Source organism: Purpureocillium lilacinum (genome assembly GCF_023168085.1).
Source record: "Purpureocillium lilacinum CBS 284.36 DNA, scaffold_1, whole genome shotgun sequence".
NCBI lineage: Eukaryota > Fungi > Ascomycota > Sordariomycetes > Hypocreales > Ophiocordycipitaceae > Purpureocillium > Purpureocillium lilacinum.
In genome coordinates, this window is record NW_027072111.1 from 5,373,187 (window position 1) to 5,400,974 (window position 27,788).

The 27,788-nt window shown below is 60.0% G+C and overlaps 8 protein-coding genes across 8 annotated transcripts; 6 read left to right on the forward strand and 2 right to left on the reverse strand.

Annotated features, from left to right (window-relative positions):
- Window positions 1-1,509: 1,509 nt before the first annotated feature.
- Window positions 1,510-5,507, forward strand: PLICBS_001266 (structural maintenance of chromosomes protein 1; the record flags this gene model as incomplete). The annotated part of the gene is made up of 5 exons (XM_018317679.1): window positions 1,510-1,540; window positions 1,598-1,691; window positions 1,751-4,691; window positions 4,752-5,429; window positions 5,490-5,507. 5 exons carry the CDS (start codon window positions 1,510-1,512, stop codon window positions 5,505-5,507), a joined length of 3,762 nt encoding a protein of 1,253 aa, XP_018183204.1.
- Window positions 5,508-6,494: 987 nt separating this feature from the next.
- PLICBS_001267 (uncharacterized protein) lies at window positions 6,495-7,962 on the forward strand (the record flags this gene model as incomplete). Its single annotated transcript, XM_065599777.1, has 3 exons — window positions 6,495-6,589; window positions 6,654-6,749; window positions 6,831-7,962. The coding sequence occupies 3 exons, from the start codon at window positions 6,495-6,497 to the stop codon at window positions 7,960-7,962; spliced, it is 1,323 nt and encodes a 440-aa protein (XP_065455849.1).
- An 899-nt stretch (window positions 7,963-8,861) lies between these two features.
- On the forward strand, window positions 8,862-10,880 carry PLICBS_001268 (uncharacterized protein; the record flags this gene model as incomplete). The annotated part of the gene is made up of 3 exons (XM_018317678.1): window positions 8,862-9,762; window positions 9,839-10,018; window positions 10,090-10,880. The coding sequence occupies 3 exons, from the start codon at window positions 8,862-8,864 to the stop codon at window positions 10,878-10,880; spliced, it is 1,872 nt and encodes a 623-aa protein (XP_018183203.1).
- Window positions 10,881-12,506: 1,626 nt separating this feature from the next.
- On the forward strand, window positions 12,507-13,340 carry PLICBS_001269 (uncharacterized protein; the record flags this gene model as incomplete). Its single annotated transcript, XM_018317677.1, has 4 exons — window positions 12,507-12,541; window positions 12,787-12,944; window positions 13,009-13,183; window positions 13,253-13,340. The coding sequence occupies 4 exons, from the start codon at window positions 12,507-12,509 to the stop codon at window positions 13,338-13,340; spliced, it is 456 nt and encodes a 151-aa protein (XP_018183202.1).
- Window positions 13,341-13,509: 169 nt separating this feature from the next.
- Window positions 13,510-15,171, reverse strand: PLICBS_001270 (putative metallocarboxypeptidase ecm14; the record flags this gene model as incomplete). Its single annotated transcript, XM_018317676.1, has 1 exon — window positions 13,510-15,171. The coding sequence occupies one exon, from the start codon at window positions 15,169-15,171 to the stop codon at window positions 13,510-13,512; it is 1,662 nt and encodes a 553-aa protein (XP_018183201.1).
- Window positions 15,172-17,175: 2,004 nt separating this feature from the next.
- Window positions 17,176-21,517, forward strand: PLICBS_001271 (uncharacterized protein; the record flags this gene model as incomplete). Its single annotated transcript, XM_065599778.1, has 2 exons — window positions 17,176-17,563; window positions 17,655-21,517. The coding sequence occupies 2 exons, from the start codon at window positions 17,176-17,178 to the stop codon at window positions 21,515-21,517; spliced, it is 4,251 nt and encodes a 1,416-aa protein (XP_065455850.1).
- Window positions 21,518-22,177: 660 nt separating this feature from the next.
- On the reverse strand, window positions 22,178-24,197 carry PLICBS_001272 (signal recognition particle core component; the record flags this gene model as incomplete). The annotated part of the gene is made up of 2 exons (XM_018317674.1): window positions 22,178-23,378; window positions 23,455-24,197. The coding sequence occupies 2 exons, from the start codon at window positions 24,195-24,197 to the stop codon at window positions 22,178-22,180; spliced, it is 1,944 nt and encodes a 647-aa protein (XP_018183199.1).
- Window positions 24,198-26,483: 2,286 nt separating this feature from the next.
- Window positions 26,484-27,763, forward strand: PLICBS_001273 (uncharacterized protein; the record flags this gene model as incomplete). Its single annotated transcript, XM_065599779.1, has 2 exons — window positions 26,484-26,570; window positions 26,630-27,763. 2 exons carry the CDS (start codon window positions 26,484-26,486, stop codon window positions 27,761-27,763), a joined length of 1,221 nt encoding a protein of 406 aa, XP_065455851.1.
- Window positions 27,764-27,788: the final 25 nt, after the last annotated feature.

A 27,788-nucleotide genomic window follows, 5' to 3' on the forward strand; every position in this document is an offset into this window, starting at 1 on the left:
CACCCGCGTGCCGCCCAAGCCGCCGCACCGCCCCTCCCTAGGTATGCTTAGGTAGGTAGGTGGAGCGGGCCCAGAGGCTCCATGCTTAGGTCTCGCAGGTCAATTAGTAGTGACCAGAGCTGCCCTTGTGCTGCCCCACGCACTGACGCCTGCCCGGGCAACCTTGACCTTCAGCCCTCAAGCATCATGACAGGTCACAGTCATATTCAGGACGCGACAGAAAACTCTACACATTCACGGGACTCGTACTGTACCAGAGCCATGGCAAGTCGTGGTGCTCTTGGGGCTCATGCATCCGAGGACCCTAGGTACACTTCGTTCCATGCCCGCAGACGCACATCATGAGTTGCAAACAGACTCTAACAGTGCTGTAACTACATAGGTACCTACAAGTACTTCCAGTCGCAAGGCCACGTGCAAACCTCACGCCAGCGCCGTCGCCAGCGTCTGTTCCTCCACAGCCAGCCACGCAGGTGGCCACATTCTGCCCTCTGGTTGGACAGCTCTCGTCAGCCCATTTTCTCTCCGCACGCGCACTCCGGTGCGAAGTCGTCTCTTTTCGACCAGTTGCTGAATTTGGTGGGTGTTTGCATGATGAGGGAATGTCGCCCAACAGGCACATGAAATTCTGCGCCGGCTGTATGTGCTTTTCAAGGAGTGCCTCAGGGCCTACAGGAGCGTGTGGTGATCGGCCTAACCCTTCATGGCAGAGCAGCTTTCATCAACCGCCAGCTGACCGCTTGGGCTGTAGCCGTCGTGCCGTAATCCACGTGCTTCGGATTCTTTTGCTGGTGTGACTCTCCTACCTGTAGCTTCGTGTTTGGTTGTTGACGTCCATATTCCGCAACTGAGCTACCTATTGCAGTGTGTTGTTGGCCATGCTCCGTACCTAGTAGTAGTAAATGGGGGCATCCGACTCCGTGTTCAAGGTACTTCATCGAGCAGACGGGTCACGTTATCATGCACGTGCTGGAACTCGGAGGCTCCAAGCTCCGGCGCATCAACTCACGCGTCGCTCTCTCAGTGGGCACCCGCCCGGCCAGCCTGTAACACCTGAGTACCCGGCTACGAAGCACCCATGGCACCACCCCAGACCGGGCAACCTCATCTGCGAAATAATTCCCCACCCTGGGCGGCCAGTCTCTCACCAAGCACGCGCGACGCGTTTCTTGATGCACAGGTGCGCCTTCAAACCACCGACGGCCATCACCCCGCCCCCTTGAAGTGGTATTATGCCCCATTGCGACTGCGGTCTCGACATTGAGCGCGTTTCATTCGAAGCACTCCGACGCGGACAGTGACTGCGCTGTCGCGTTCCAACCCGACAGCCGAGCCGACAACGGTCGCGCAGCCTTCCGAGGGTGGCGCCAACAACGTTGACACACCACCGCTGTCCATCGCGGCCCGCCCCCTCTGGCCTCGCGGTGCATTCACCGAACCCCCTCGACCGATCACGTCCAACGCTAGACTTCGCGCCCGAAGGCGTGGAGTCGCTGTGCTGCCGCGACCATGGGCAAGCTCATCCGCCTTGAGCTCTTCAGTGCGTCTTTGTCCAACCCTTCGCTCCAAGCGTCATCCTCTGCTAACTCCGGCCCAGACTTCAAGTCGTACAAGGGCCACCATACCCTCCTCTTCGGCGACTCATACTTCACCTCCATCATTGGTCCAAATGGATCCGGCAAGTCGAATTCGTAAGTCCCGGCCCCTCTTGGCCGTCCGTGTCGCGTGCGCGCTGACCCGTCCGCTCCAGCATGGATGCCATATCCTTCGTTTTGGGCATCAAGTCGTCTCATCTACGCTCCGCTCATCTCAAGGACCTCGTATATCGTGGCCGTGTGCTGAAGACATCCAAGATCAACGACGACGGGTCTGCCGAGGCGAATGGAGATGCGAACGGGCTGGCAGACACCGACGACAAGGCATCCAGAGGCGATCCGAAGACGGCATGGGTCATGGCTGTATACGAAGACGACGCGGGCGAGGAGCAGAAGTGGAAGCGCGCCATCACCAACCAGGGAGCTAGCGAATACCGCATCAACGACCGCGTCGTCACCGCGCTGCAGTATAACGAGGCCCTGGAGACGGAGAATATCTTGATCAAGGCCCGCAACTTTTTGGTCTTCCAAGGCGATGTGGAAGCGATTGCTTCCCAGTCTCCCCAGGACCTGACCCGCCTCATTGAGCAGATCTCCGGCAGCCTGGAGTACAAGGCCGAGTACGAGAAACTACAAGTAGAGGCTGAGCAGGCCGCCGACAATCAAAACTTCCAGCTGCACAGACGCCGCGGCATCAACTCCGAGATCAAGCAGTATCGCGAACAGAAGAAGGAGGCCGACAGTTTCCAGAGGAAGACGGACGAAAAGGACGCTGCCATCATCACTCAGTGTCTCTGGAAGCTCTATCATTTCCAGAGGGCCATGGATGAGTCCAGTGCTGCCATTCAAGACCACCAAGAGGACCTCAAAGAACTTCGACGCAATATTGAATCCTTTGAGCTTCGTCTCGACGCGGCTCGGAAGGAGCAGAACGCGGCTGGACGCGTCGTGGCCCGAACCGAGAAAGAAATCAAGCTCAAAGAGAGGACAATCGAAGACAGGGAGAATGCACTCGTTCCATTTGACGAAAAAGTCCACGAATCGTCGCAGCAGGTCGACCGGCTGCAGTCTCAGAGCCAGAAGGTGTCCAAGGAACTCGACGAGCAAGCCGACATTGTTCAAAAAGTACAGAAAGATATCGAAAGCGTCGGAAAAGCTCAGGAGGTCTTTGAGAAGGACATCAAGGAGCAGATGAAGAAGCAGGGCAGAGACATCAGCGACGCCGACCGCAGGGAATACAACTTGCTACGGACTCAAGTAATGTCTCGGGCCGGTGCCAATCAAGCGAAACTCGAGAACCTCGAACGGCAGCGCAAGGCAGACGAAGTTACAGTGAACAATCTCAAAGGCAAGGTGGATAGCATATCGGCTTCTATCGAGAAATGCGAGGCCGAGCTGGCTAGCACCGGCGAGAGGCGCAGCGCCGCTGATGCGGCAGCCAAAGAGATCGCAAATGAGATTGCCGGCAAGAAGAAGGAGTTCAACCAGCTCCAATCGGAGCGAGTGCGGACCAATCAAAAGCGAACCGAGCTCGAGGAGAAGCTCGAGGACGTGGCCCGGAAGCTCCGAGAGGCCGACGATGGCCGACGCCAAAACGACCGCGAGACTCGCATGAAGGAGATGGTCACGTCCCTGAAACGCATCTTCCCTGGTGTCCGCGGCCGCATCGGCGATTTGTGTACGCCGAAGCAGAAAAAGTACGACGAAGCTGTCATCGTTGCCCTTGGGAGGGACTTTGACTCGGTCGTCGTGGACACCGAGAAGGCCGCGGTCGACTGCGTCCAGTACCTGAAGGAGCAGCGCTTCGCACCCATGACCTTCATCCCGCTCGACAACGTCAAGGTCAACGCTGTCAACTCTGCCGTGAAGGGCATCTCCGGCGCCAGGCTGACCATTGACACGGTCAACTTTGAAGCCTCTGTGGAGAGAGCTGTCTCGTATGCTTGCGGGAGCTCCGTCGTGTGCGACACGCTCGACATTGCAAAGCACATCTGCTACGAGAGAAAAATTCACGTCAAAGCCGTGACTCTCGAGGGATATGTCATCCACAAGGCCGGACTCATGACGGGTGGCCGAGGTCCAGAGCCCAAGGGGGGTAAACGGCGGTTCGAGGAAGCTGATGTCCAGAACCTGCAGCGCATGGCCGCGAAACTGAGAGACGAAATAGATCGGCTGCCAAAGGCGGATAGACGTGGCACGGTGGAGGAGTCTCTGCAGATCGACTTGGCAGGCTTGGAGCGCCGTCTGGCCGCGACAAAGGAGGAAGCGGCCGCGTTCAACCATAACTGGACTAGCAAGAAACGTGAACTGGACAGCCACAAGAAGCAGCTTCGGGAGCTCCAGCCAAAGTACAAGGAGCAGACGTCCCAGCTGGACAGCACGAGAGAGACGGTGCAGGAGTTCCAGGATGCCATTGCGCGCGTGGAGGACCAGGTGTTCGTTGACTTTTGCAGACGACTTGGATACAGTGATATCCGTGCGTACGAAGCATCCCAGGGCAAATTTGAGCAAGAGGTGTCGGAGCGGCGAAGCCAGTTCGAGGTCCAGAAGCAGCGGTTGGAGAGCCGCCTCAAATGGGAGGTTGCACGCCACAATGACACGGAGGCGCGAATTCGACGGATGCAGGAGCAAATTCGGCGACTCAAGCAGGACATCAGGTCCTACGTCAAGGAGAAGTCGAACATCGAGGCAGCGATGCGCCAAGAACAAGACGAACTGGAGGCACTCCGTGAAACGCTGGAGGAGCATAAGGCTGATCTGGTGGAGAGGAATCAGGCCGTCAGCGAAGCGCGAGCCGAGCTCCAGAGGCGCAGCAAAGACATCGAAGCGCGACAGCGGGACATCAATGCTCTGGAGACGACAGTCCAGAAGAATAGCGCCAGCAAGTCAGGTCTGCTGCGGAGATGTCGGTTGGAGCAGATTCAGATTCCCCTTGTTGAGGGTACACTCGATAACCTGCCCAACGAGGATGACTTGCTTCGACAAGACCCCGACGCGATGGATGTGGACGGCGAGGACGAGGAGATGATGGACATTGCTCTTGACGACCACGGCATCGAGATCGACTTCGACGGCCTGGGCGACGACCTGAAAGAGGTAAGTAATCTACAGCGGGACTTGGGTACCTTTCCCCAACCGGGTGCTGACGTGGTGCAGTCCGATGACGCGAGCGTCGAGGACAGCTTGATGGAGAAAATCGCGGCCCTGACTGCGGAGCTGGAGAAGCTCAACCCCAACATGCGAGCAATGGAGCGACTGGAGAGCGTCGAAACGCGGCTGAAGCAAACTGATCAGGAGTACGAGGACTCCAAGACAGCGGCGCACGCTGCCAAGGAGGCATTCAACAACATCAAGCAGCGGAGGTACGATCTGTTCAACAAAGCATTCACGCACATCCAGGACCAGATATCGCATGTCTACAAGGATCTTACCCGCTCCGAGGCATACCCCTTGGGTGGCCAGGCCTACCTGGACATCGAGGAGGACACGGACATGCCATACCTGTCGGGCATCAAATACCACGCCATGCCTCCGCTGAAGCGTTTCCGGGACATGGAGCACCTGTCCGGAGGAGAGAAGACGATGGCGGCGCTGGCGCTCCTCTTCGCGATCCACAGCTATCAGCCCAGCCCTTTTTTTGTGCTGGATGAGGTTGATGCTGCTCTCGACAACGCCAATGTGGACAAGATCAAGAAGTACATCCGCGAGCACGCGGGTCCTGGGATGCAATTCATTGTCATCAGCCTCAAGACAGGCTTGTTCCAAGACTCGGAAAGCCTGGTTGGAGTCTACCGGGATCAAGAAGTGAACAGCTCGAGGACGCTAACACTCGACGTAAGTCCCGCCACATTCGAGCAGTCGTCTTTGTCATTTGTGCTAACAAAGTATCCACAGCTACGCAAATATGCCTGAGGGTCTCATGATGGCGTTGCTTGGTGCTGAGACATAAAGCGACGTATGACGGTAGATGATGGCGGAACGGGATGGGGGTGATGGTTCGCCCATGGGATGTTGTAACGCGTATAGCGAAGGTCTCTTCGTGGTTGGGTGGCAATGGGCGCAGGCATTGTTTAGGGCGGCGCACGATGGTCGAGGCGCCTTGCCTCGAGGACTGGGATGTGCTTTAGATTTGATTGACCGCCATAGCTTAGGAAACTCGGTATCGCTGGCGAACTCGTTGCTGCGTCGCGGCGTTTTTGCTTCGTCCGTCACGAGATTGTGTTGTGAAGTTCAGGCGATCTGGGAAAGCAGGGGCATGGCACCCAAGGAAAATGAGGCCATTGTCGTGAAGGTTCACCCTCTTCAGCTTGTGACACCTGTCGGTGCCTGCGACGCGGATTTCAATGTATTCTTCTCATGGGCGTTGAAAGCGTGGTCCGGATGCCATTGTAAGTGCCGATTTCCCGCCTTAGGTAATAAAGCGGATTTGGCACTTGCGGCGCGACCGTAAGGTTTGCTCCGGCTCGCCAGACCACTTCGCCCGTCCTCCTCTCACCAACAAATTTTCCCCTGCGCGTTCAACCTCGACATTGTGCCTCGCTCTGGAACAGGGTGAAGCTTGGGCTGCGACTCTACGGCGACTCCGACGAACCGTGCACGAGATTGGCCGCGCCACAACGCAAGCGCTCAGCGGCAGGCAAAGGACGCCGATATACCCTGCATGTTCGACCGGTGACGAGGCTGCAGCCTGATGCGATGCTTGGCTCGCGTCGTCGCTGAACAGCAGCCCCTTACTGCTCTCTGCAAATAAAACGCCTTCCCGCGAGACGGCGAGACCAGTATCCTGCTCTACGCCATAGACAGCTTCGCCCGACGCGCCAGTGGCCTGGGAGCGGCGCTGCTCTTGATCGAGCGTCCTGAAGGGGCAGGTCTCGCGTCCCCTGCGGAGGCTTCGTCGCCATGGATCTCGCCGTAACGTTGATAAAGTCGGTCATGCGGGCCTTCTACCAGACGCGCGACATTCTTGTAGTCGATGCTCTGATTCTTCACGAGGCGTACGGTTCACGATCCATGGTGTTGGGTTCAGGTCTCGAGACATGCTGACTGGCGCGAGCGCAGCCTTCGCGACGACGACCTGGCCTACCTCATGGCCATCAACACAAAGGATCTTCACAAGATCTGTGGCAAGCTACGGGAGGACCGTTTCCTTGCAGTGTACGTGTCCCATGCTCCTCTTTGGCTCCCGGCGGCGTACCTTGCCCTTGTCGCCTGCAGATTGAACTGACCGGGTGGCAGACACACGAGGCAAGAACTGCGCGAAGGCAATCCGCGGCCGAGCAACCGAACATGGTACTACATTAACTACCGACACACTATCGACGCCATAAAATGGCGGGTATACAACATCGATAAGGAGGTCCAGGGGAGCACGATGCCGGCCAACGAGAAAAAGGAATACTTCTGCACCTTTTGCAAAGCCGAGTGGACTGCCATGGAGGTGCTCGACAGCGTCGGGCCCGAGGGCTTCAAATGCCATCGCTGCGGCCACATCCTAACGTTCGAGGCGGACCGCAACTCGGGAGGCCACGAGCAGTCGACCCGCCTCAATGACCAGTTCAAGTTCATCAGCGAGCTGCTGCCCAAGATCGACGCAGTACACATCCCTGTCTGCGACTTCGACCGAGCGTTGTCCAAGGCGCGCCCGGTGATTCGGGACGCAACACATCAACGCGCGGCGACGATACCCGTCGACGTCGGTGCAAACAGACCCATGGCTGTCAAGGGCCTAACAAACACAGGCCCGCAGTCCATCGCCGTAAACATCTCCACGTCAGCCGGTCCGTCGGAGGTCGAGAAGGAGGCGGAGCGGCTTCGCAAGGAGAAGATCGCGCAGCAGAACGCGCTGCCGTCGTGGATGTCCAACAGCACAGTCACGGGCGAGTCCTTCTCGGGCACCGTGGCGACGGACACAGCGGCCATCAAGAGAGAGGTGGCCGAAGACGCTGCTGCGGGCAAGGCAGAGGACGGCAACACCAGCGCTCGTATCGACGACATTTTCGCAAAACTCAAGGCAGAGCAGGAGGCTGAGCTGGCAAGAGTGGTGGATGATGACGAAGACGACGAGTTCGGCTCGGAGGAAGACGGCGAAGACGAATTCGAGGACGTACCGCCGACGGGCAACAACTCAGGCCTGGGCACACCGGGGCTGGTCGGTCTGAAGCGGGAGGCGTCGGACGGCATCTCGAGCGAACAGGACAGCGCTGAGGAGAGGATGTCCAAGAGGGTCAAGGTTGAGACGCAGGGAGAGGCCGGCCAGGGTGTGGTGGGGGGTGCCAAGGCGGGAACAGGGGACAGCAAGGCTGGCGATGAGGACGACGAAGGGGATGGTGCAGAGGATGAGGAAGAGCTTGAGTTTGAGGATGTCTAGGCCTCGATCAAGGAGGATTCACGACACCGCTCGGCTCTGGTTTGGCGCATCGGCTGTGTCTTCTTGCCGTCCTTCAGACGAGAACGTGGTGCTCGTCGACCGGCCTTTGGAGGAGGTCCTTGAGATAGAATCAATCTGCCACATGGCCAAGTGTCGCGGTATGTCGGGTACAGAGGAGCTGTACATTTTGGATAACCCTTGGGGGCGGCCGGCCCTTTGCCGCGTCGCAAATACAGCCATACCTACGATTGACGGCAAACGTCTGCCTGGCTGTGGCCCCGTTCGGCGGACGGGTTGCGAGGGAGGTGCTGACCAGACGCGCCTCGTAATTCGTGCGACGTGACGGTGAATGACGAACGATGGAGGCGCCACCGTCAAGACCGGCCGCTACTAGCAAACGCACGTTGGCAACCTTCTCGTACTTCGTACTGAACGGCACAGAGGGCAAGACCCCATGCCTCGCTGTTGTCACACAGCACCACCTGGCACTGTCCGGTCCGTAAGGCGTCCGGATGACAGTGTCCACACGCCGAAACGTCGTCGGGCCAAATCTGCTCTCGCGAACCAAATTCCTCAGCCTCCGAATAGCCTCGACCCTGCACTCGACTACGTAACCTGGCCTCACCGAAAGCCCATCGCCACACGGCCTCGATTGAGCCCAGAGGACATTGTGGGCGCTTAGGCCATTCGCCAACGCAGGTTGGCTGTCTCGAGCCCGCGCGGTCAGGTCCATCGTCGCGACTCGCGAAATCGACCTGGGCGCCGCCGGCTCGGAACTCGCCCCCCATCCTCTGTTTCCGACCCCAGACATGAGGCCGCTGCGCAGCTGCCTTCTCGGCACGCGTCAACGGCCCCGCTTCGGTCACCACCTCACGGCGTGAACTTCGCCGCCCGCAAGGATGCCTCTCGACTTCCCGCCGATATTCCTCCTCCCCACTCACCTGCAGCCCGACGACCTCCACCGCCTAGAGGCCAGCATACCCTCCCTGACGTACGACATCCACGAGGCCCAGGTGGTCCTCGGCAACATATCGCGGACCCAGCGCGCCCGGTTTGAGCTGAGACGGCTCAAGGTTGACACGGAGACGGTCGAGGACGCAGGGGCTGGCGACGGCGACGGCGACGGCACAGGACGGGCCATAGCTTCAGAGCCGTTTCCAGAGACGAGTGGCGCTGCTGGTGCTACGGCTCACGCCCAGCATGGCGAGCCGAGTCCCAAGCGGCGCAAGCTGTCCGTGTCGCATGGCCAACCGAGCCGCAGCCACGGCGGCAAAGCCCAGGGTGAAATCATTTACGTGCTGCGGCTCGCGTGGTTCGAAGACAGTGTGAAGCAGAATCGTTTGCTACCAAAGGACAGTTACATGGTCTACCGAGGGCGCAAGCTCGCGTCTGTCGGAGGACAACGCAAGACGGCGACGGCGACGACGACGGTAAAGTCCCCGAGGCCATCGCCCGCAGCCGCGACCAAGGACATCCTCAGACGCGCCGCCGGGGATCAAAGAGCAGCAGGCGGAGGGCGACCTCCCAGCAGCCATGGCCATCCGCACAATCCGCCGTCTCTCGTCCGTCAGACGACGTCCGAGCACGACGTCCCGCTACCGCCGATACCTGACTACCTGCACTCGACATACTCGTGTCAGCGCCCAACACCCTTCAACTCACTCAATGGGCCCTTTATAGAGGAGCTGAAAAACATCCGGACCCTACGCCTGCTCCAGGGCGACCAGATTGGCGTTCGCGCGTACTCGACAGCCGTTGCCACACTGGCCGCCTATCCCTATGAGCTCCAGGTCCCGCAAGGTAAGCGCCATGCCGCGGAAACCCGATGCCGCTCTCGCAGCGCCCCTAAGCTGAGACGCGCGCACGCGGACTGCAGAAATTGAGAGGCTGCCCGGGTGCGGTGCTAAGTTCGCCGGACTGTACGGGGAGTGGCGGCAGACTGGGCAGACCAAGGAAACGGCCGACGCGGCCTTGGACCCCAGACTGACCGTTCTCAAACTCTTTTACGACATCTGGGGCGTGGGTGATACCACCGCCCGCGAATTCTACCGCAAAGGTTCGAGGCTTGTCTCCGGGGATGGGTGCGTTGCGGAAAGGGGAACACACCAAGGCGCTGACCGGACACAGGGTGGAGAGACCTGGACGACATCATCACGTACGGCTGGGACTCACTGAGCAGGGTGCAGCAGATAGGGGTCAAGTTTTACGACGAGCTGCTCCTCAAGATCCCGCGGCAGGAAGTCGAGACTATTGCAGGCGTGATCCTGTCGCACGCGAGGCAGATCGATGCCGGGTTCGAACTGGCGATTGTGGGCGGGTACAGGCGGGGCAAGAAACAGAGCGGCGACGTGGACGTGGTCATCAGCCATCGGGACGAGGAGAAGACGCTCAACGCGGTGGACAAGATCGTCCGGAGCATGGAGGACAATTTCATCACGCACACGCTCAGCCTGTGGACGAGAAACAGCGAGCGCGGCCAACTCCCGCTGCCGTGGCAAGGGCAGGCGGCAGGGCGCGGAGGAGGATTCGACACGCTCGACAAGGCCATGGTCGTGTGGCAGGACGTGGCGCGCCTGAAGGCCAACGGCGAGGGGGGCACGGAGCCGCCGCCGCCGCACCGGCGCGTGGACATCATCGTCAGCCCGTGGAAGACGGTGGGCTGCGCACTGCTGGGGTGGAGCGGGGGCACGACGTTCCAGCGCGACCTGCGGCGGTACTGCAAGCGGGAGAGGGGCCTCAAGTTTGACAGCAGCGGGATCCGGAGGCGCGCCGACGGCGAGTGGATGGACCTCGAGAGCCGCCGGCGCGGAGGCTCCGGCCCCGCGGAGCCGGCGCCGGACATGGAGACGGCCGAGAAGCGGGTCTTTGAGGGCCTGGGGCTGGTGTGGCGGCCGCCCGAGGAGAGGTGCACGGGCTAATAACCTGGAAGTACGTCGAGGCGACGGGCGGGCTGGACGCGTTTCCTCTTGCTGCCGTCGTGTGGCCGGGCGCAAGTGCTTGCTCGGCGCCGTGGGCCATGATGACGCCCAGGACGCTTACGCCCGGGCGGCGGCCGTGAAAGACGGGGGTTTCCTGTAGCAGTACCAATACGACGTCACGACCAATGCATGGTTAGAAGACATCAAAGCACTGGTGAGGCCGTCGAGCCGCGTCCACCAGCAGTCGTCGCGTTAGCCGTGGTGCGAGTTCCGAAACCCGTGCCGCCTGGCAAAACGCCACGCCCGTCGGAGGGACCCGACTGCCCGACCGGCAGCCCAAACGTCCCGCCGCGGGCCAGGGAGTGGAAGCTGCCCCCCCGGTGCTCGCTGGGTTCGTTTCGTCAGCGGAGTTGGTGCCTGGCAAAAGGTGCGCGAATGTACTACGTAGTCAACACCGGGGGCTTGCGGGCCAACACTGAGGATGCCGGTCTGCGTGGGGTCGTGCCGGTGGCTGCTGCGAGCGATGCACGCCGACGACCCGGAGGAGGTGTGTGGCCGCCGAGAGCGCCGATGATGATGACGATGATGATGATGACGATGATGTCGGGCATGGGCGGCTGCTGTCGACAACTGCCCAACAACAAACACATAACAACGCGCTCCGTAGAAACCAAAACTCTGGGGGCGCCCGTCCGCCCCCCACTGCGCCAGCTCGACAGGCAGCTGGTCCGAGGAGACTGGATTGAGGTAGTTGCTGGCCGTGGGTCGTCGGTGCGTGTCATTTCATCTCCATCGAAAAGGGGGGCCTGCGGGCGGGAACTTGGGAGGGGCCGCACATTTGTCGTCGCGTATTCTCCGCCTTCTCCGCAGGTACCTGTCCCGCCCAAGCAGTCGCCTGCCTGCCATGCCATGCCACGCCATGCCATGCCAAGCGCTGCCCTCCATCCCTCCTCGATCGGCGGCGCTCGAGTGGCGGCACGCGTCGGGGTCCAAGGGCAATGGCGAGGCGAATCCCGGGCCGTCGCCAGGCCCTGCATGGCATGCATCAAGGCTGCGACCAGGGTGACGCACTTGCTGGCAGCAGCAAGGGGAGGACAACATGGCTTTTTTGAATTGGCAACTCCGTGAGACACCAATTGACCGGCGGCGGGCGCCATCATGAAGCAGCACCAGCAAGGCGCCAAAAGTCCGCTCGCGGTGGATTGAGCGACGAGAGTTAGCAGCTACCTACCAACCTGGAAGGGAGTAGGTAGCTTTGGCGCGCTGGCGCGGCCCCGTCCATCAGTGGAGGTCCGGCGCAGAGCAGGGTGAAACCGCGCCCCGGACATCGTCGACCGAACCGGATCCCCCCCCCCCCCCCCAAAACGTTTGTTGCCCACTTGCCGTACAGTACCTTGCGTACAGTACCTTGCGTACATATTTGTACAACTACCAAGTGCTCCCGCGCGCCTCGACTTCTTCTTCAACTACTCCCCAAGTCTCTCCATCCATCGTCGCTCGCCATCCACGGATACACAAGCCCAAAGCAAGCAAAGCCTTGTTGCATCGCCAGCTCGCCTCCGACTCCCCGTCGCGACGACCCGCCTCCGACCCGTCTCCGCCCTGCCCGCGTGTCAAATCGCAGCCATGCCTTTCATCCTCGAGCTCCCGGACCAGTACGGGTAAGTGCTGCAGTATCCACGTGTCACCTTGTCATTATTCTACCTTTTGCGCTGTCGCGACGCAATCAGCTACCTATTCGCTGGTACCCGGTGCTGTGTCGTTCGTCTTGCGCAAAGCACCCGGTGGCGCAAAGCACGGCGCAAAAGTGCCCACCCGTCTGTCGCAACGCGACGCTCTCCTCTTCGCTTTGGCTTCGCCGTTTCCTCTACCCGTTCATGCCATGAGAACCCGCTGACCCCGACAGTCTCGTTCTCGCCGCCGCGACCGCCACCTTCTTCATCAACACCATCCACGTCACCCGCACCAGCAAGTTCCGCAAGGCCAGCGGCGTCAAGTATCCCAACGCCTACGCCTCCGCCGAGCAGGCCGACAAGGACCCCAACGCCTATCGCTTCAACTGCGGTACACGCCAGCCCGTCCCCTTTCTCCCCTTCGTCCTGCCCGTGCTAACGCCGCTCGAATGCAGCTCAGCGCGCCCATGCCAACTTTACCGAGAACCAGACCTCCTTCCTCGGCGCCCTGCTCGTCGCCGGCCTCCGCTACCCTTTCCCTGCTGCCGTCCTTGGAGCCGGCTGGGGCCTGTCGAGAGTTCTCTACCTGTTCGGCTACACCAGCTCTGCTGGTCCCAAGGGCCGCGAAATGTGCGTTACAGCCCCTTCCTTGCCCCCTCCGTTGTTGATTTCCCCCCTTTATACTGATGCCGATTCCAGCGGTGCTGTAGGCTCGTTCCTGTGCGACACTTTGCTCAAGCTCACCGCGGCCTACACCTCGGCCATGTTCGTTATGAGCGGCAATTAGACCATTCGTCTGGCGCTGCCCGGCAAATTCGCTTTTCGTATCTTGGAAATAGTTCCGTTGGTAGTAATTCAGTCGTCAAATCTTCATTTGCTTTTCGTTTGCTCATACACGATGCCTTGGTTGGCCCAATCGCTGGGTCTGTCTCGGGAGTGCGGTTTTGCTCCCTTCATCATCTGCGTGCGCGTCGCCTTCTGAGTTCGTGGTTGCTCATGCTGTCGTCCCCTCGATCTGACGTGGAGAAATGGACTCCGCTGTCCGCCTCGTGACCATCGAATCTCTCGATCCCGTTGTTGCCCAGCAAGTAGTCTCCAAAGTACTTCATCGCGTTGAACATTTCCTCGCCCGTCGGGATGATTTGCTCTTTGGGAAGCAGAAATCCGTAGGAACCGGTATCGCGCAGCTTGATCTGATAACTGAAATGCGCACGCATTTCGTGGTAGAACCAGTCGATGGCAGAACCGCCGCCCGATTCGACGCGTTGCCGAAACTTGTCACGTTGCGACTCGTCCGCAGCCACTGCTCCCTCGCACGCCGATGTGACCGAGTACGACTCCCCGTTGGATATCCGTATGGCCTTGGAGATTCCCGTCGCAACCTCTTGCAGGTTCTCCAGGTTTGGGGGGTCAATCGCGCACGAAAATGAGTAGGGAAAGAGAACCTGCTGCGAGTACGAGTGGAGGTCGAGGAGGCCGACAAACTGCACATTGTTGAGAGTCTCGTTGCGCGCCCACGTAGCCAGCTGGATGGCCTCGACAGCTTGGAATGGCTGCTCGCCGCCATAGCTCTCGGAGCAAGGGTCGTTTTGGGCCTGCGACCCGTCCCACTCGTACCCGAAAGCATGATCCAGGTCCAGCCCGCGACAGAAGCGGATGCTGGTCTCCTGGCGGGACTTGCGCCAAAGGCGATCGACCTGCCACGTGTACTCGACCCCATCTGGGTTGACGGCGGGCACGAAGACAATGTCGTAATGTTCCAGGAGCTTGGTGATCATGCGCTCCTTGCCAAACGAAGTAATGAAAGACCAAGCCAGATAGTTGACCGTGCTCGTCGAGATCCACTCCCGCGCGTGCAGGCCGCCGGTAACCACGATGGTCTTTCGAGGCTCCTTGGCGTCTGGCGCTGCTGGTAGCCCGACGCGCAACGCAGGGATTTCCCGACCTTCAAACGATTTGCCAATGACAGTATATTTGACGTAAGAGGGGAACATGGCCTCGAGGAGGCGCATCCAGCGGACGACAACGGGCAGCGGCTGGTAGTCTTGGAAGAACAGATTGTCGCCGCTGTGGAGTGGTGCCGCTGGCGCCCAGAGAAGACCATCGGCCTCTGTCGCGGCGCGATCGACCGACGACGACAGTGACCGGTACACAGCCGAGGCCAAGTCGGGTATCAGGGTTGAATGAGACGACTGAAGGGCTGTGGGAAGGAGGCCCAGTAACGGGCCGACCTCGTCGGCGTGCAGACGAATGTCGACATAGTCACGCGTGAAAGCCCATACGTCGAGAAAGAGTCGCGCGGCGGCGTCAGCGAGGGCGGCTTCCTCGTCCGTGGTGCTGACGTTGAAGCGCAGGACAAGCTCGTCTGTATACTTGGCGCGCACAGAGCCGGGGACGACGGCGGCGGGCTTGGCGGCCTTTGTCGGATGGCGGCCAAAGAAGAACTCGACGGTGCCGTCGCGAAGCTTGGTGAGGAGGGGAAACAGTCGGGCGTGGCGACTCTCGCTGTGCGGCGAGGGATGGCCGTGATACGACCCGATGCCCGCTGCCGCTGCCGGGGGCGACAGCAGCAGCAGCGCGATTGACGACACCGCGAGAGCGGCCGCCTTGGCCTTCATCGTGTTACGAGGCTGCGCACGGGACAATCGTCGGCCGGCGTGGAGGGCGATGACGCGAAGGGGTCGCGGATGGAGATGGGCGTCAGTGTCGGCGTCGGCGTCGGCGTCGGTGTGATGATATGGAATGACTGACGGATGTTGAGGCGAGAAAGCGGCCTCCAGAGACGGCGGCGGCGGCGGCGGCGGCGGCGTTCGACTTCCAGGTTGGGAGCCGTGGACTGAGGGACCCGACGGAACCTAACCGGGAAAGGCGCCTCGTGGAAGCGTTGGGGGTTTGGTGTGTGTGGGCGGCGGCGTGGGTGCGAGCAGCAGGTCGCGCCGTTGGATGCATTCACCTCAGTGAGCTACCTATTATGTAGGTACCTAAGTACTAGTAGGTAAAGGCACTGTCGTGGAGGTACAGGTCCATACCTAGCGGACTGGCAGCGCCGGAATGGTGTTGCCTCATAATTAGCATGGACCGTTGCTTGTGCTCCTTCTCGGAAGTTGAAGCGCGTGCCGCAGCTACTTACCACTCGTCACACAGCCTCCACCTACGCCGCCTGGACCCCCTGTTCGGCGACTTCCATTGGCAACCACAGGGGCTTTGGAGCCTGGAAGGACGGATAGGTAACATGAGGTAAGCTGCCAGGTCGTTGCGACTTGAAGTCGTTCAATGGCCACGACACCCACCCATACAAGTGCACAGCAAGGGCATCCTTTACAATTTGGCATCTCATGAATGGTACCAAACAATCAAGATAGCCCCGTGCGTGTCGAGCCTGGTTGGAGTTCCTACCTGAACCCCGAGCCGAGCCTGGGTCAAGCGCCGGTTGGAGTACCTACTGTATCTACGAAGTGCGCAGGATGCAGTACCAGTGGAGAGACGGAGGCAAGAACCACGAGGCGCACCGCCCTGACGAGGGCGGGATCTCATGCCCTCGAGAGTCAGCCTTGGAACCTGGAGGTGTCAGCCCACCTGTCAGCGGCCGCTAGGAACCTGTCGAAGTCCGAACCGCCCTTCGCTCCCAATCATCTGTCACGGTCCAGGACGAAAAAAAAGCACGACCGCCAGCTGTGAAGAGGTTTTTGATTGAAAAGGCACAAGCATGAGGCGTGCCTCTGCAGCGTCGCAAAGACAATTTCCTTTCCTCCGATGAGGCACCCGGACCCTTGCGCAGCAGTGCACAGGGTCAACGGCGCTGTGGAATACTCCTCGTCCCTGCTGCTGGAAGCTTTCCAGGTTCGCCCCTGGGCCCGACCCGCCCGCCACCCCCCTGGCCGTCCAGCCTGGAGCACTCCACCCCAGCTGCAAAGACCCGTGGACCCGTGGACCGACCGCCCCGCCGCCGCTTAGCCCGCGCAGACAGCGTGAGGACGCTGGCTGGGACCCGGACGTTGGCACGTTGGGTGCCCGCGGGCAGCGCTCTCCAGCCAGGGGTCGGGCAGCCTACTGTACTTGTACGTGCCTTGGCTTGCCTTCCTTGCATGTATTACCTGCTCGACCTCAACTCGTGCCAACCACCCGGCCCATCCTTCCAGTCCTCACGCCCACACCCTTGTTTGCAAAAGACCGACCGACACGCACCCCGACCAGACACTACACTGCCATCCACTGGGCACACACCGAAGGCGCTGCGCCGTACAAGTACGAACACGGAAGCTATTGGGTCTGCTTCAGCCCCGTCGTCGTCGAGTCTGCGTTTTCCAGCACGCACCGTCAACTCTGCCTCGCAAATGGTAATGGTCCGCGACTAGGAGGCTATCCGGCTCGTGGCCGTCCCGGATCCCGTCCCTCGTTCCGTTATCCCATCGCCTCCCTCCGAACCTCGCCTCTCCGGGCCAGGGCACGCTCGTCGACTGCGAGCATCGTGGACCGGCCACACTCGCGGCTGCCGCCGCTGCCGGCCGTCGCCAACGTGTGCATCCATCCATCCCGCCGCCACGCATATCCACGCGGCCCTTCGCCGACGCGTGCCATGACCATCGCCCGCCAAGATGCCTTTTCTTCGCCGTCGAGCAAACATGGCCAGCGAGACCGACATGCGACGCCACACCGCCGCCGCCGTACCCAGCGCTTCCGACGACACTGATACCGACGCTGCCCGCCGTGATGCCGTCGCCCCCGTCGCCGTGCCCGCACTAGACGCCTGCGAAAGCAATCCCACGCAAGCTCCGAAGCAAAAGAAACACACAACACAATCGGCCATCGATGATGCTAGCGCCTCCCTGTCCCGCAACCCGAGCCACGAGTCCGCCTCTACCGCCAATCGTCCCGATACCCCCCCAAGTCCGCAGCCCGAGCTTAGCAGACACAAACGCTTCTCTGTCTTGCGCTTCCGCAATGCCTCCGACTCTCAGCTTTCCCTCAGGGCAAAGCAGCAGGCCGAGAACCCTCCACCCTTGCCTCGACGTATGGCCCCCTCCCCCGCACCCTCTCTTCTGGCTGGCTACGCGCCTGCCGGCTTTGGGGAACTTGTGACGCTAACACGCGCGCCCCTTAGCTCCCGCCATCATCACGACTGCACCGACCAACGACATCACAGGCCCGAAGAAGATGTCCTCCCGCATGAATCTGGCGGCCAAATTTCGACGGTCTAATGACGTTCAACGTGATGGCCACAAGACGCCAGGGGCTTCTCTCAGGAAATCGTTCACGGACGACAGGGGCAGACCGTCGCTGGCTACATTGGACGAGCCTGCGTCCCCCCGGCCGTCGGTGCAGTCGATATCTGCCTCAAATGGCACATCGCTCACCACAATTAACCATCGCCAATCGGAGTCGTCGAGGTCCGACGCAAGCTCAACTGATCGCATATCTCACCCGAGCCCGAGTACCACGCCCAAGAGGTCGCAGCCATCCATCCCCTTCTTTAAGCTTCGCAGGACGAAGAAGGCCCCCGAGCCGCTTTTCCCCTTCGCACATTTACAACAGAACTCTTCCCGTTCGGCTGCTGGTTCTTCGACTTCCCTCGGGGTCGGCTCGACTCCTCGTCCGGCCTCGGCACAGAGCGCAACCACGCCGCGCGCTCACACTGATAGGTGCGCAGATGGCTCAGGGGCTCAGGCATCTTCCGCCACCAGCCTGTTTCCTCGAGGGAACGACCCTCACTCGGGCCACTCCTCTCCGACCCGAGCTACCTTGCTACGAGGCAGGTCGTCTACCATGAGCTCCGTGGGCCGGAACTCGACTGACGACCATCTTCTTCCCCCTACCACACGGACGTCAACTTCAACAGGTCGCAAAAGTTTCGGAGATCTACTTGGCTTGAGCCGCATACGACAGAATTCTGAGCTGAGTCGACAGGGGTCCCTGACTCCTGTAACCCCAGGCTCCATCACATCCAAGAGCAACTCTCTTCAACTGTCTAGAAGCTCAGTTGTGCTGCCTGAAAGACTCGAGGACGAGTCGCCAGCCAAATATCTTACCCGTCTCGAGGACACTGTTAGTCGGAGGGTTATTGCCTCAGCCTTGTCAAAGGGTACTGACCCGTTCTCCGCCGCCGTCCTGAGAAGCTATATGCGCAGCTTCGGTTTCTTCGGAGATCCAATGGATATGGCAATCCGCAAGTTGCTAATGGAAGCCGAGCTCCCCAAAGAAACGCAGCAGATAGATCGTTGCTTGCAGGCATTTGCGAACCGGTACCATGAGTGCAACCCCGGTATCTACAACTCCCCCGATCAAGCGTACTTCATTGCGTTCTCGCTCCTTATCCTTCACACGGATGTCTTCAACAAGAACAATAAGCACAAGATGCAGAAGTCGGACTACCTAAAGAACACGCGCGGCGAGGGCATTTTTGATGACATCCTGGAATGTTTCTACGACAACATATCATACACGCCTTTTATTCACGTGGAAGATGATCTCGACCTGAGCCAAGAGCGTGTCACCTCGAGCAAGACCAAGAAGAAGCAGCTCCTCCCGGGGAACCCCGGAGATGCTGCAAAGCGCGCTGCCAAAGAACCCATAGACCCTTATACGCTGATACTGGATGGTAACCTCGATGCTCTGCGACCAAACCTCAAGGACGCGATGCACCTAGACGACCACTACAACTATCTCGGCACGGCAACCTGCCTCAACCTCAAAGATTTGCAGAATACCTTTTTCAAGACGGGCGTGCTGCAGATCGTCTCGGCCCGCTCTCGACCCGACGCATTCATGTCGGAAAAGACGGCCACAAACCCGGAGGACGCTCATCCCGGCATTGTGGACATCAAGATAACCAAGGTGGGCTTGCTGTGGCGCAAGGACTCCAAGAAGAGAAAGACCCGTTCCCCGTGGCAGGAATGGGGAGCCATCCTCACGGGCGCTCAGCTGTACTTCTTCCGCAACACGAGCTGGGTTAAGAACCTGATGCATCAGTACGAACACCACGTCAAGGTTGGCAACGACGGCATTCCCATAATCTTCAAGCCACCGCTGGAGGAGTTCAAGCCAGATGCGTTGATGTCTACCCACGGTGCTGTTGCGTTGATGGATTCCACCTACAAGAAGCACAAGAACGCCTTTGTTTACGTTCGGCAAGGTGGGCTCGACGAGGTCCTCCTCGCAGACACTGAGGAAGAGCGGAACGACTGGCTGGCCAAACTCAACTACGCCGCCGCATTCAGAACGTCTGGAATCCGGATGCGCGGTGTTGTCGGAGGCAACTACGATGGCCAGGGCCGACGGGGCATTCGACGTCTCGACAGCTCTGACGCCACCCAGCTCGTACAGACGCCGACCGGTCCTGTGTCGATCGCGCGAGGGAAGATTGACCACAAGATGGCAGAGGACATTCAGACGGCTCGACGAGACGGAATGCAGCAAAAGATTACAGAAGCAGAGCACAAAGTGGAGGATGCTCAAAAGCAATTGGACGAGCAACTTCGAAACGCCCGTCATTTGCAGATACTAGCTCCGATCCAGCCCAGGACCAGAGAGCAGCTTCTGTCGGCCGCCGCACGCCAGTCAGCCCAACTGAAGTGGACGAGGATGGAGATCTGGAGGGAGAAGTGCCATCGAGACATCCTGGTCCAAGACCTCGCAGACGACCGGCCAGCAACTGCATCGACTGCGGCGACGTCGCCGTCTAAAATTCACACAGATCCCGAGACTGCTTCGTCTCCGACGCCGCGACCGATGTCTACTCGGCTGGAGTCACAGGCAAAGAGGCAAACCTCCACCGATAGAAGCCCACAGACGCCCACAGACTCGAGTCTCGCGCCCACCCTCAGCGCCGCTGCAGCAGGAGAGGAAGCTGGCGGAGACTCGTTGCAGACGACACCGCAGGCTAGCACGAAACACCGTCCGCCATCGCGAGAGGTTGGCCATGCTATGCCCGACATGAAGAGTCCGCGTCATGGATCCATTTCGAGCATTGCCGCCTCGCCCATCCAACCCCCAGCTTCCAACCCCCAATCATTACGTCCTCTGTCTCGCGAAGGAGGGGACTCCACAGCATCCAACAATGCCGAGTCCAACCACGACGATGTCGATGCTAGTGAGCGCGACTTCTTGAAGCAAGCTGGACTGTGGGAGGCCAGAAATGCAAGGGGATCCGTGGACAAGGCCACCATCTCCACCTCGGCAGAGAGCGCCGAACACGTCGCTCCTGCTGAGCGCGACCGGCTCGAGAGGAGCAAGATCAGGCGGAGCCTCCAGCGCACACTTAGGGATAGCGCAGGCCACCTTTCCCATCATCGCAGTCGGAGAGGCAGGGAACCTGCGCCTGGTGTCTCGTCAGAGGATACCCCGCAAGAAGTCATACTGTCCCGCGGGACCGGAAGTTTCGTCGTGCACGGCAAGAAGGCATCTGTCATCAATATTGGGACCGAGATCCAGAGCATGACACAAGACGAAAAGATTCTCGCTCGAAAGCAGCAGCAGCAGCAGCAGCCCCAGCAACAAGAACACGTAGTGTCGCCGACTTCCTTCGATGAGGAGCACGAAGATGCCTATCACTCCGCACCGGAGACACCGTCGGAGTCGAACGAGTCGAACGGCCGACGGGAATCCGTCGCCAGCGTCAGCACTACCACGGCACGGAGCTTCAGGGAGCTCCATCGCAAGTACTCCTCTGCGCAGGCAGCTAGAAGCGTTTCCGCGGGCGGGAGACTAGCTGTGCCATCTGATGGCGAAAGCGAGGCTGCCGTGAGCTTCTCGGACGGACGTCGATCGCCGCTTCCCCTGATCGAGACGGCTTCGGAATCGGAAGGCGAGGAAGACGAAGATGGCGCCAAGAAGAACGAAAGGTCGGGCCAACAAGCCACAACAGCCCGTGACTCAAAAGGCGACAAGCATGTTGGTAGCGATGAAGTCGGTCCACCGACCAGCTCAGGCCGTCGCTCGAGCTTGCCGGCAGAGATAATGACAGCGTGAGGGACCATATGTAGTGAGTAAGGGGCGAAGACTGACAAATCTGAAATCATGTCACAAAATGGATGTAGATTCAGTCGCTGCGAGGGGTCAGGTATGCTGCAAACCCAAGAGGGCGCGAGGCGTTTTATGAGGGAGCGAGTCCACTCCATGTCGCGCCAGAATGGCCGACGTCTTCCGTCAAGTTCGGAGGCAAAGTTTTACGAATTTACGGTAACGTTCTGTGATAGACTGCTCGCTCGCACAGCGGCCGGGCAAGAGGAGCAGCAGCACCCGTTATTTAGAGCCCTGTCCTGTAACGTAAAAGTCGCCCTGGCTGGGCGTTGATTTGAGATTTGAGCAAGGTTCTCCGTGGCTTATGGTGTTGCTTTGCCTACTTTGATGCTCGAGACTCTGCGTATATGAAATACGCTGCGAAAGCGGCCGTAGCCGCGGCTGATTTCAAGACACCTTTGTTCCTCGAGCAGGCCAGGCTCTCCAAGATTTTGTCTAGCCAGGCATATGCTCCTGCTTCCGATAACATCCTGCACGTAGAATATGCTATGGCATGGGTGTTATTGGCAACAGGGACTCGACTTCATCCGCGATGTGAAGCATGCAGGAACTTGGTGTCAGCACTTCTTCACCATCCAGCGGGCATGCATTGTGACTATCTGGTCCTGTCTATTTCTTGCCCTTCTTCTTCTTCTTGGATGGGTTTGAAGCAGACGCCTTCTCCACCTTGACACCGCCCCCACCAACGAGGTCCAGCGTCTCCTCCTCCTTGACTATTCCGCCCTGCGTTGACTCACCAGCCTTCTTCTTTCCCTTTTTGCCTTTGGGCCGGTATGACGAGCGGTCTCGGAGGGGCAGCCATCGCTCCGGATCGGGAGCCTTGCCTTCGACGTAGTTCTTGGGGAGCCTCCTCCTTCGGCGCCTCTTGGCCGCCTTTTCGTCGCCAGCTTCCTCCGTCGCTGGTCTCTTCTTGACGGGCGCGGCGGTGCTGGAAGCCCCTGCAACCCCAGCTCGGACGAGCGCTTCGGTATCTATCCCGTCGACGAGGGTCTCGACTGGGGGCAGTTCAGCGGCGTAGCGTTCGACCTTGGCTACATCAGATGCAGCCAAAGAGGCGACCAAACCGGCTGTGACCACGGGGTGGTCTTTGTTCTCCATGTAGAGTCTCTGGAAGGCTGCAGCGGCGAGCGACAGGTCGTCCGCATTAGATGACTTGGATAGTTCCACACCAGCTTCTCTTAGAAGCGAAGATGACGCGCCAACAGGGCGATCTCGCCAGTATGTGGCGGCCTTGACCAGCTCTGACTTGGCAGAAGCGTCCCTGCCTTGGGCGCGCATAAGGGACACTGCCAGGGCAACCAGACCAGGACTGAACCGGACTTCTCGATCCTGGTCGTCGTCGCTCTGGTTGAGTCGAACGAAGAAAGACTCTAACGCCGACAACGCTGCGCCGTGGTTCTTGCGCTTCAGGTGCAGTTGGACCGTGATGAGCACGAGACCAACGTTGTTTGGGTGTCTCTTGGATAGGGACGCCAGTTCTCGGAGAACCTCCTTGTCGGGAACACCCTGGGTCTCGGCTGCGGCATTGATGGCTGCAGTAGAGTTGACGTCCTGTCGTGTCGTAGGCTGGTGCGCTTGGTCCAGTATCTTGCGTGTCCTTTCTCGCACTCCGTCGCTCTTTTGCGCCAGGATGTCAACGACAGACTGATTCCTGGCCAGTACGCCGGATTGATAACTGAATAGTTTGGCGTTGGTAGCGCCGGACATCCACGTAGCAGCTTGGCGTTGGAGAAGGTATGGGTTGGACGGCCTCGCCTCCAGCGCAGACTTGTTGTTTTGTGCCACAATGACAAAGTCGGGATCCGCATCACTGAAATTTGTTAGGGAACGGATGCTAATGAAATACAGAGCGCTTGTGGCGCCCCGAGGCAGGAAACAAGACTCACTCATCGACGTCCAGCGACCGGTACAGGTCCAATGCCCGCTGGGTGTTTCCAAGCTTGGCGTGGACGTATGCCTGCTGGGCAAGAATGGGCTTCAACTCAGCCTTCTTGTCGTCTTCGGTCAAGTCCTCGGACGCATCGCACAGCTTGGCGGCGCGCTGGAGCAAGGTTGCGGCCGTTTCGAGAGATCCCTTGGCAATGTGCGAGCACGCAACATTATAGCACAGCTCAAAGGTGTCCTGTGCGGGGTCGGTAGTCGAGCTGGCGGCAGTCGAGGTTCCCTGCCACTCAGCCTGGGCCAATGTCGCCCTCAGGTTGATTTGGAGGTCGTTTTCCTCCTGAGATGCATCACCGTCGGTGAGCAGCCGCCTGTAGATGAGCTCGGCCTCGCCGAATCTCTCGGCGCGGTAAGCAACCTGCGAGGCGACATGGCTGAAGCTGCGCTTCCCCAGGCCGAAGGATTTGAGGTGGGCGGCGGCTTCGTCGAGCTGGCCAAGCTTGTAGAGGGCGTACGCCTTCTCGAGGGCGCATCGAGACTCGATCTTGACTCCGCCTTCGGATATGGCTCGGACGGCGTCGTCGAATCGGTCGAGCTTGAGCAGGGCAACTACACGGGTGTGTTGGGCGTCCTCGTCGGCGCGGTTGGCCTTGATGGCAGCATTGGCGGCCTTGAGCACCTCTTCATGGTCGTCGATTGTTGCAGCGCGCAAAACGGCGGCGAGGATAGTCGCGGGGTCTTGAGGCATTGCGGGAGATGGCCGACGTAGGCGGGAGGGCCGTGAGAGGGTGTTTGTGCCGTCTCGCCGCGGTGGAAGCCGACGCTGCCGTTTATCGGGTAGGCCTGGCAGGCGTGGCGAGGGGAGGGGATCGTGGCCTGCCGAGTGCGTGCGCGTGAGTGTGCGGTGGTTTGTTCGTGGATGACGGGCGGATTGAGGCTTCTCATCTGGCAACAGCCTGTGTGGGGATATTTTTTGGAGGGGGGGCAAAGTGGGTACGTACCTACCTAGGCTTGCTAGGTAGCGAGTACTTGCTTTAGGTGGCCCGATCCTGTGCGCCCGGCGCTGCGTCAGAGGCTCGGGCGGGCTGTCTTTGAGGCTCCTCGCAGCCCGGTCGCCGACAGCTAGTTGGAGGGCTGTACCGGGGACTTCCAGCGTTAAGGCTCCCGTCCTCTAGGTAGGGCTTCCCAGGCCACGACCGGTGCGGTGCGCCCAGGTGCCTCCCATCACCCGGCCTCATCAGCCAAGGTACCTAGGTAGTGCAGGACTTCAGCACTACATCCACAAGAGGGCATCGACACCAGTCTGGGCGTGACATTACTCCTCAGATCCTCAACTGCCAGTGATTTTTTTTTTCTTCTTCATCTCCGTCCAAATAGGCCCCAGAAGCGTCCCTTGCTCCTCTTGTCGTTGCCAGGCGCCTCAACCGCATCGACCCATGGATATGGCAGAGGATATGTCACTTCAGCGTGATAGCCCCAGGAGTCGCCGTGCTCGCCGCCTCCCCGGCGTCTCGGTCTGATCTCCCCGAGCTTGGTGCTTTGCGACGAAAAAGTCGTCGACGAGAACCTTTTGCTGCCTTGTTTGCGCTTCTTTTCTCTTGCGAGGCAGTGTTGGTGAGCCTCGCGCTGGTGGTCTCTGCTCTGGCGCGGCCGTCCGACCTTTTCCCTACTCCTCGATTTGCCCGACGGCGACGACGACGCGCCTTCGCCCCGGCGAGTCCGGCGAGAGCCTTTGCTTGTTGAAGACGTGGTGCCCCTGCTCGCGCGTGATCCGACGTCGCCCTTTGGTAACGACAGACGCGCAGATAGGCTCGTCATCGTTCGAAGGGCATCTCTGCGGGTGTCGGTCGAAACTGTCGTGAGTGACGCATAGTCGAGCGACTTTGGTCTGGCTCTGTCGCGGGCGAGCAGGGCAATGGCCGCGGTGAGTGCTGCTCTGAGCTTCCTAGCTACCCTCTTCAGCGACGAAGTCGCCGGCGCTGCGTTGGGACGAACTCGTCAAAGACGGATCTTGTTGGGGCTGTGTGCATCTTGTACAGTACACTCACCGTCGCCCACTTCGAACGCGCTCCCTCGACGCGAGAGCTTTGACCGGTACGTGCGCCTGATCAGGGACCTATCAGAGCGCACCTGGCTGCCGAGGCGTGCCTTTTGCTCGTGGGCGCTCTGTTCGTCGCCGCCCCCAAGGTGCAGCTTCTCGAGGAGTCTGAGGCATCGCGTGTACGTCTCAACGAGCGACTCCACTGCAGCGCCGAAGCCAGCCATGGTGACTTCTTGCTAGCAGACGCGCTGCGGGTGATGTTTGTTGGTACCGACGTCCTTGCGAGTCACCCGTCTCTACGATGCGGGGATCTGGCTCCGTAAGTCGCGGTAGAGCAGGCGTAATGTGATGTGACGTGATGTGACGGTTGGTGAGCTGCTCTAAGCGCCCGCTCAGCGACGCACCACGAACTACATGCATGGGTTGTCGGCACCAGAGCACGTGGACTGGGGTTCCTGCAGGCTGAGCTCACGCGCTGTGCTACCTCGTGCATTATTACACGGGCACTGCCCGGTCGGCTCGTCTTCGAATCCCGGACAAGATTTCGTCTTCAAACCATCAAAATTCTGCGTCCGTTGCTCTCATCACAGCTGTGGTCTCAGAAACGCGCGTGCAGTTCACCTTTATCCACCTATAGGGTAGCCACTGCCCTTTGCGCGTAGCTCCACCGCGGCAACCACAGTCTCAAGTTCCGCATCTCCAACGCAACTCTGTCGCCACGAGACACTCACTCCATTCTCGCAACATCTTGTGCGCTGGCACACCCTGCCACGCCCCGAACAGTCCTGGACGCCCCCCCCCCCCCCCTGATACCGATACTCACACGAGGCCTGTTTACCAAGCCCGACTGCTTCTCGATCCCGCGCTCTCTCCCGGTCACGCACCTCATCCGCCACATCTACTTTGCCGTGTCCTCTAGAGCGCAGCATCGGCGCCGCAGTCCCGCCCCAGCCCCCGGCCTGCCTAGAGAAGCAACCACACAAGGACGACAGAATGGATCTGGATATAGAAATGGGCGACGCGCTCGAGGGCGCACACGAGGCACCCCTCGCCGACTTCCCAGCCGCCGACGACATCCTCGTAAGTCCGGCGCTCTTTGCAGCCGCCTCTCCCCCGACGCTGACCCTCGACAACCTCAGCAACCCGACGAGCCAGAGGAGCCGGGCGAGGTGGTCGACGATGAACCCCAGAACGACAATGAGGCCACTTCCATAGTCCCGACAAAGCTCCACGTTCGTGGCTTAGACACGTTGCACACAGACGATATCAAGGCCTACGTCAAGTCGCACTTTGGCCCTCTCGAAAAAGTGGAATGGATCGACGACACTTCGGCCAACATCGTCTTCGCCTCCGAATCCACGGCCCGCGAAGCAATTGTTGCTCTGAGCTCGATTGAGGTTGCCGACGCAACTGCCCTACCTCCTGGGGAGACTCTCCCCGCCAAGCCCCTTGACGGCAGGCCCGAGATATCTCTGCTCGTCCGCTTTGCGACCCAGGGTGACCGGAAACAAGCAGGTGCCGCTCTGCGAAGTCGGTATTACCTCCTCCATCCCGAGCATGACCCAGAGGAGCGTCGACGACGGCAGCAGGAGCAGCGATCAAGATACCGAGATAGGGACGGCGACAGCCGCAGAGGAGGACGGAGGCGACGTGACTCTGACGAGGAGAACGTACGGTTCGAGGCTAGCATGTACGACGATGCTCCACGGCCGACGCGCTCCCGGCGGCATTCAGACTCGGAAGACCATCCCAGGTCATATGCTGCAGAGAACAAGGGCAAGGAACTGTTCTCGGGTCGCCCATCGAGACGCGACAGGTCTGCTTCGCCTAGACGGGACGCGAATGGCGACAGTGATGGCGATGCGTACATGGATAGGAGGACTAGCTCATCCCGCAACAACCGCGCCGAGGCTCGAAGTATCAAGGGACGCCTCACGTCCGACAACAAAGCCAAGGAGCTGTTCCCGACAAAGAAGTCCGGTAGGGGAGGGCAGCTTGATCAGCTGGAACGCTCCATCGGCTCGGCCCGCCTGACAGAAGGCGACATGCCCAAGATTGTGGCGACCCCAGACGTCCCCGCAGGCGGCGCTTTCAACATTCGCGGCCTCGCAAGCCAACGGCACGACGGCGACGGCGGATTTTCCATCAAGGGTGCGGCGGCAAATGCGAGAGAGCTTTTCCCGGAGAAGCTTGGCGGTAGCAACGCCGGAAAGGAGCTGTTGGATACGAATCGACCAAGACGCCGGCAAAAAGCACATGACTTGTTTTCTTGAGCGTTGGCCGTATGGCTTGGGATCG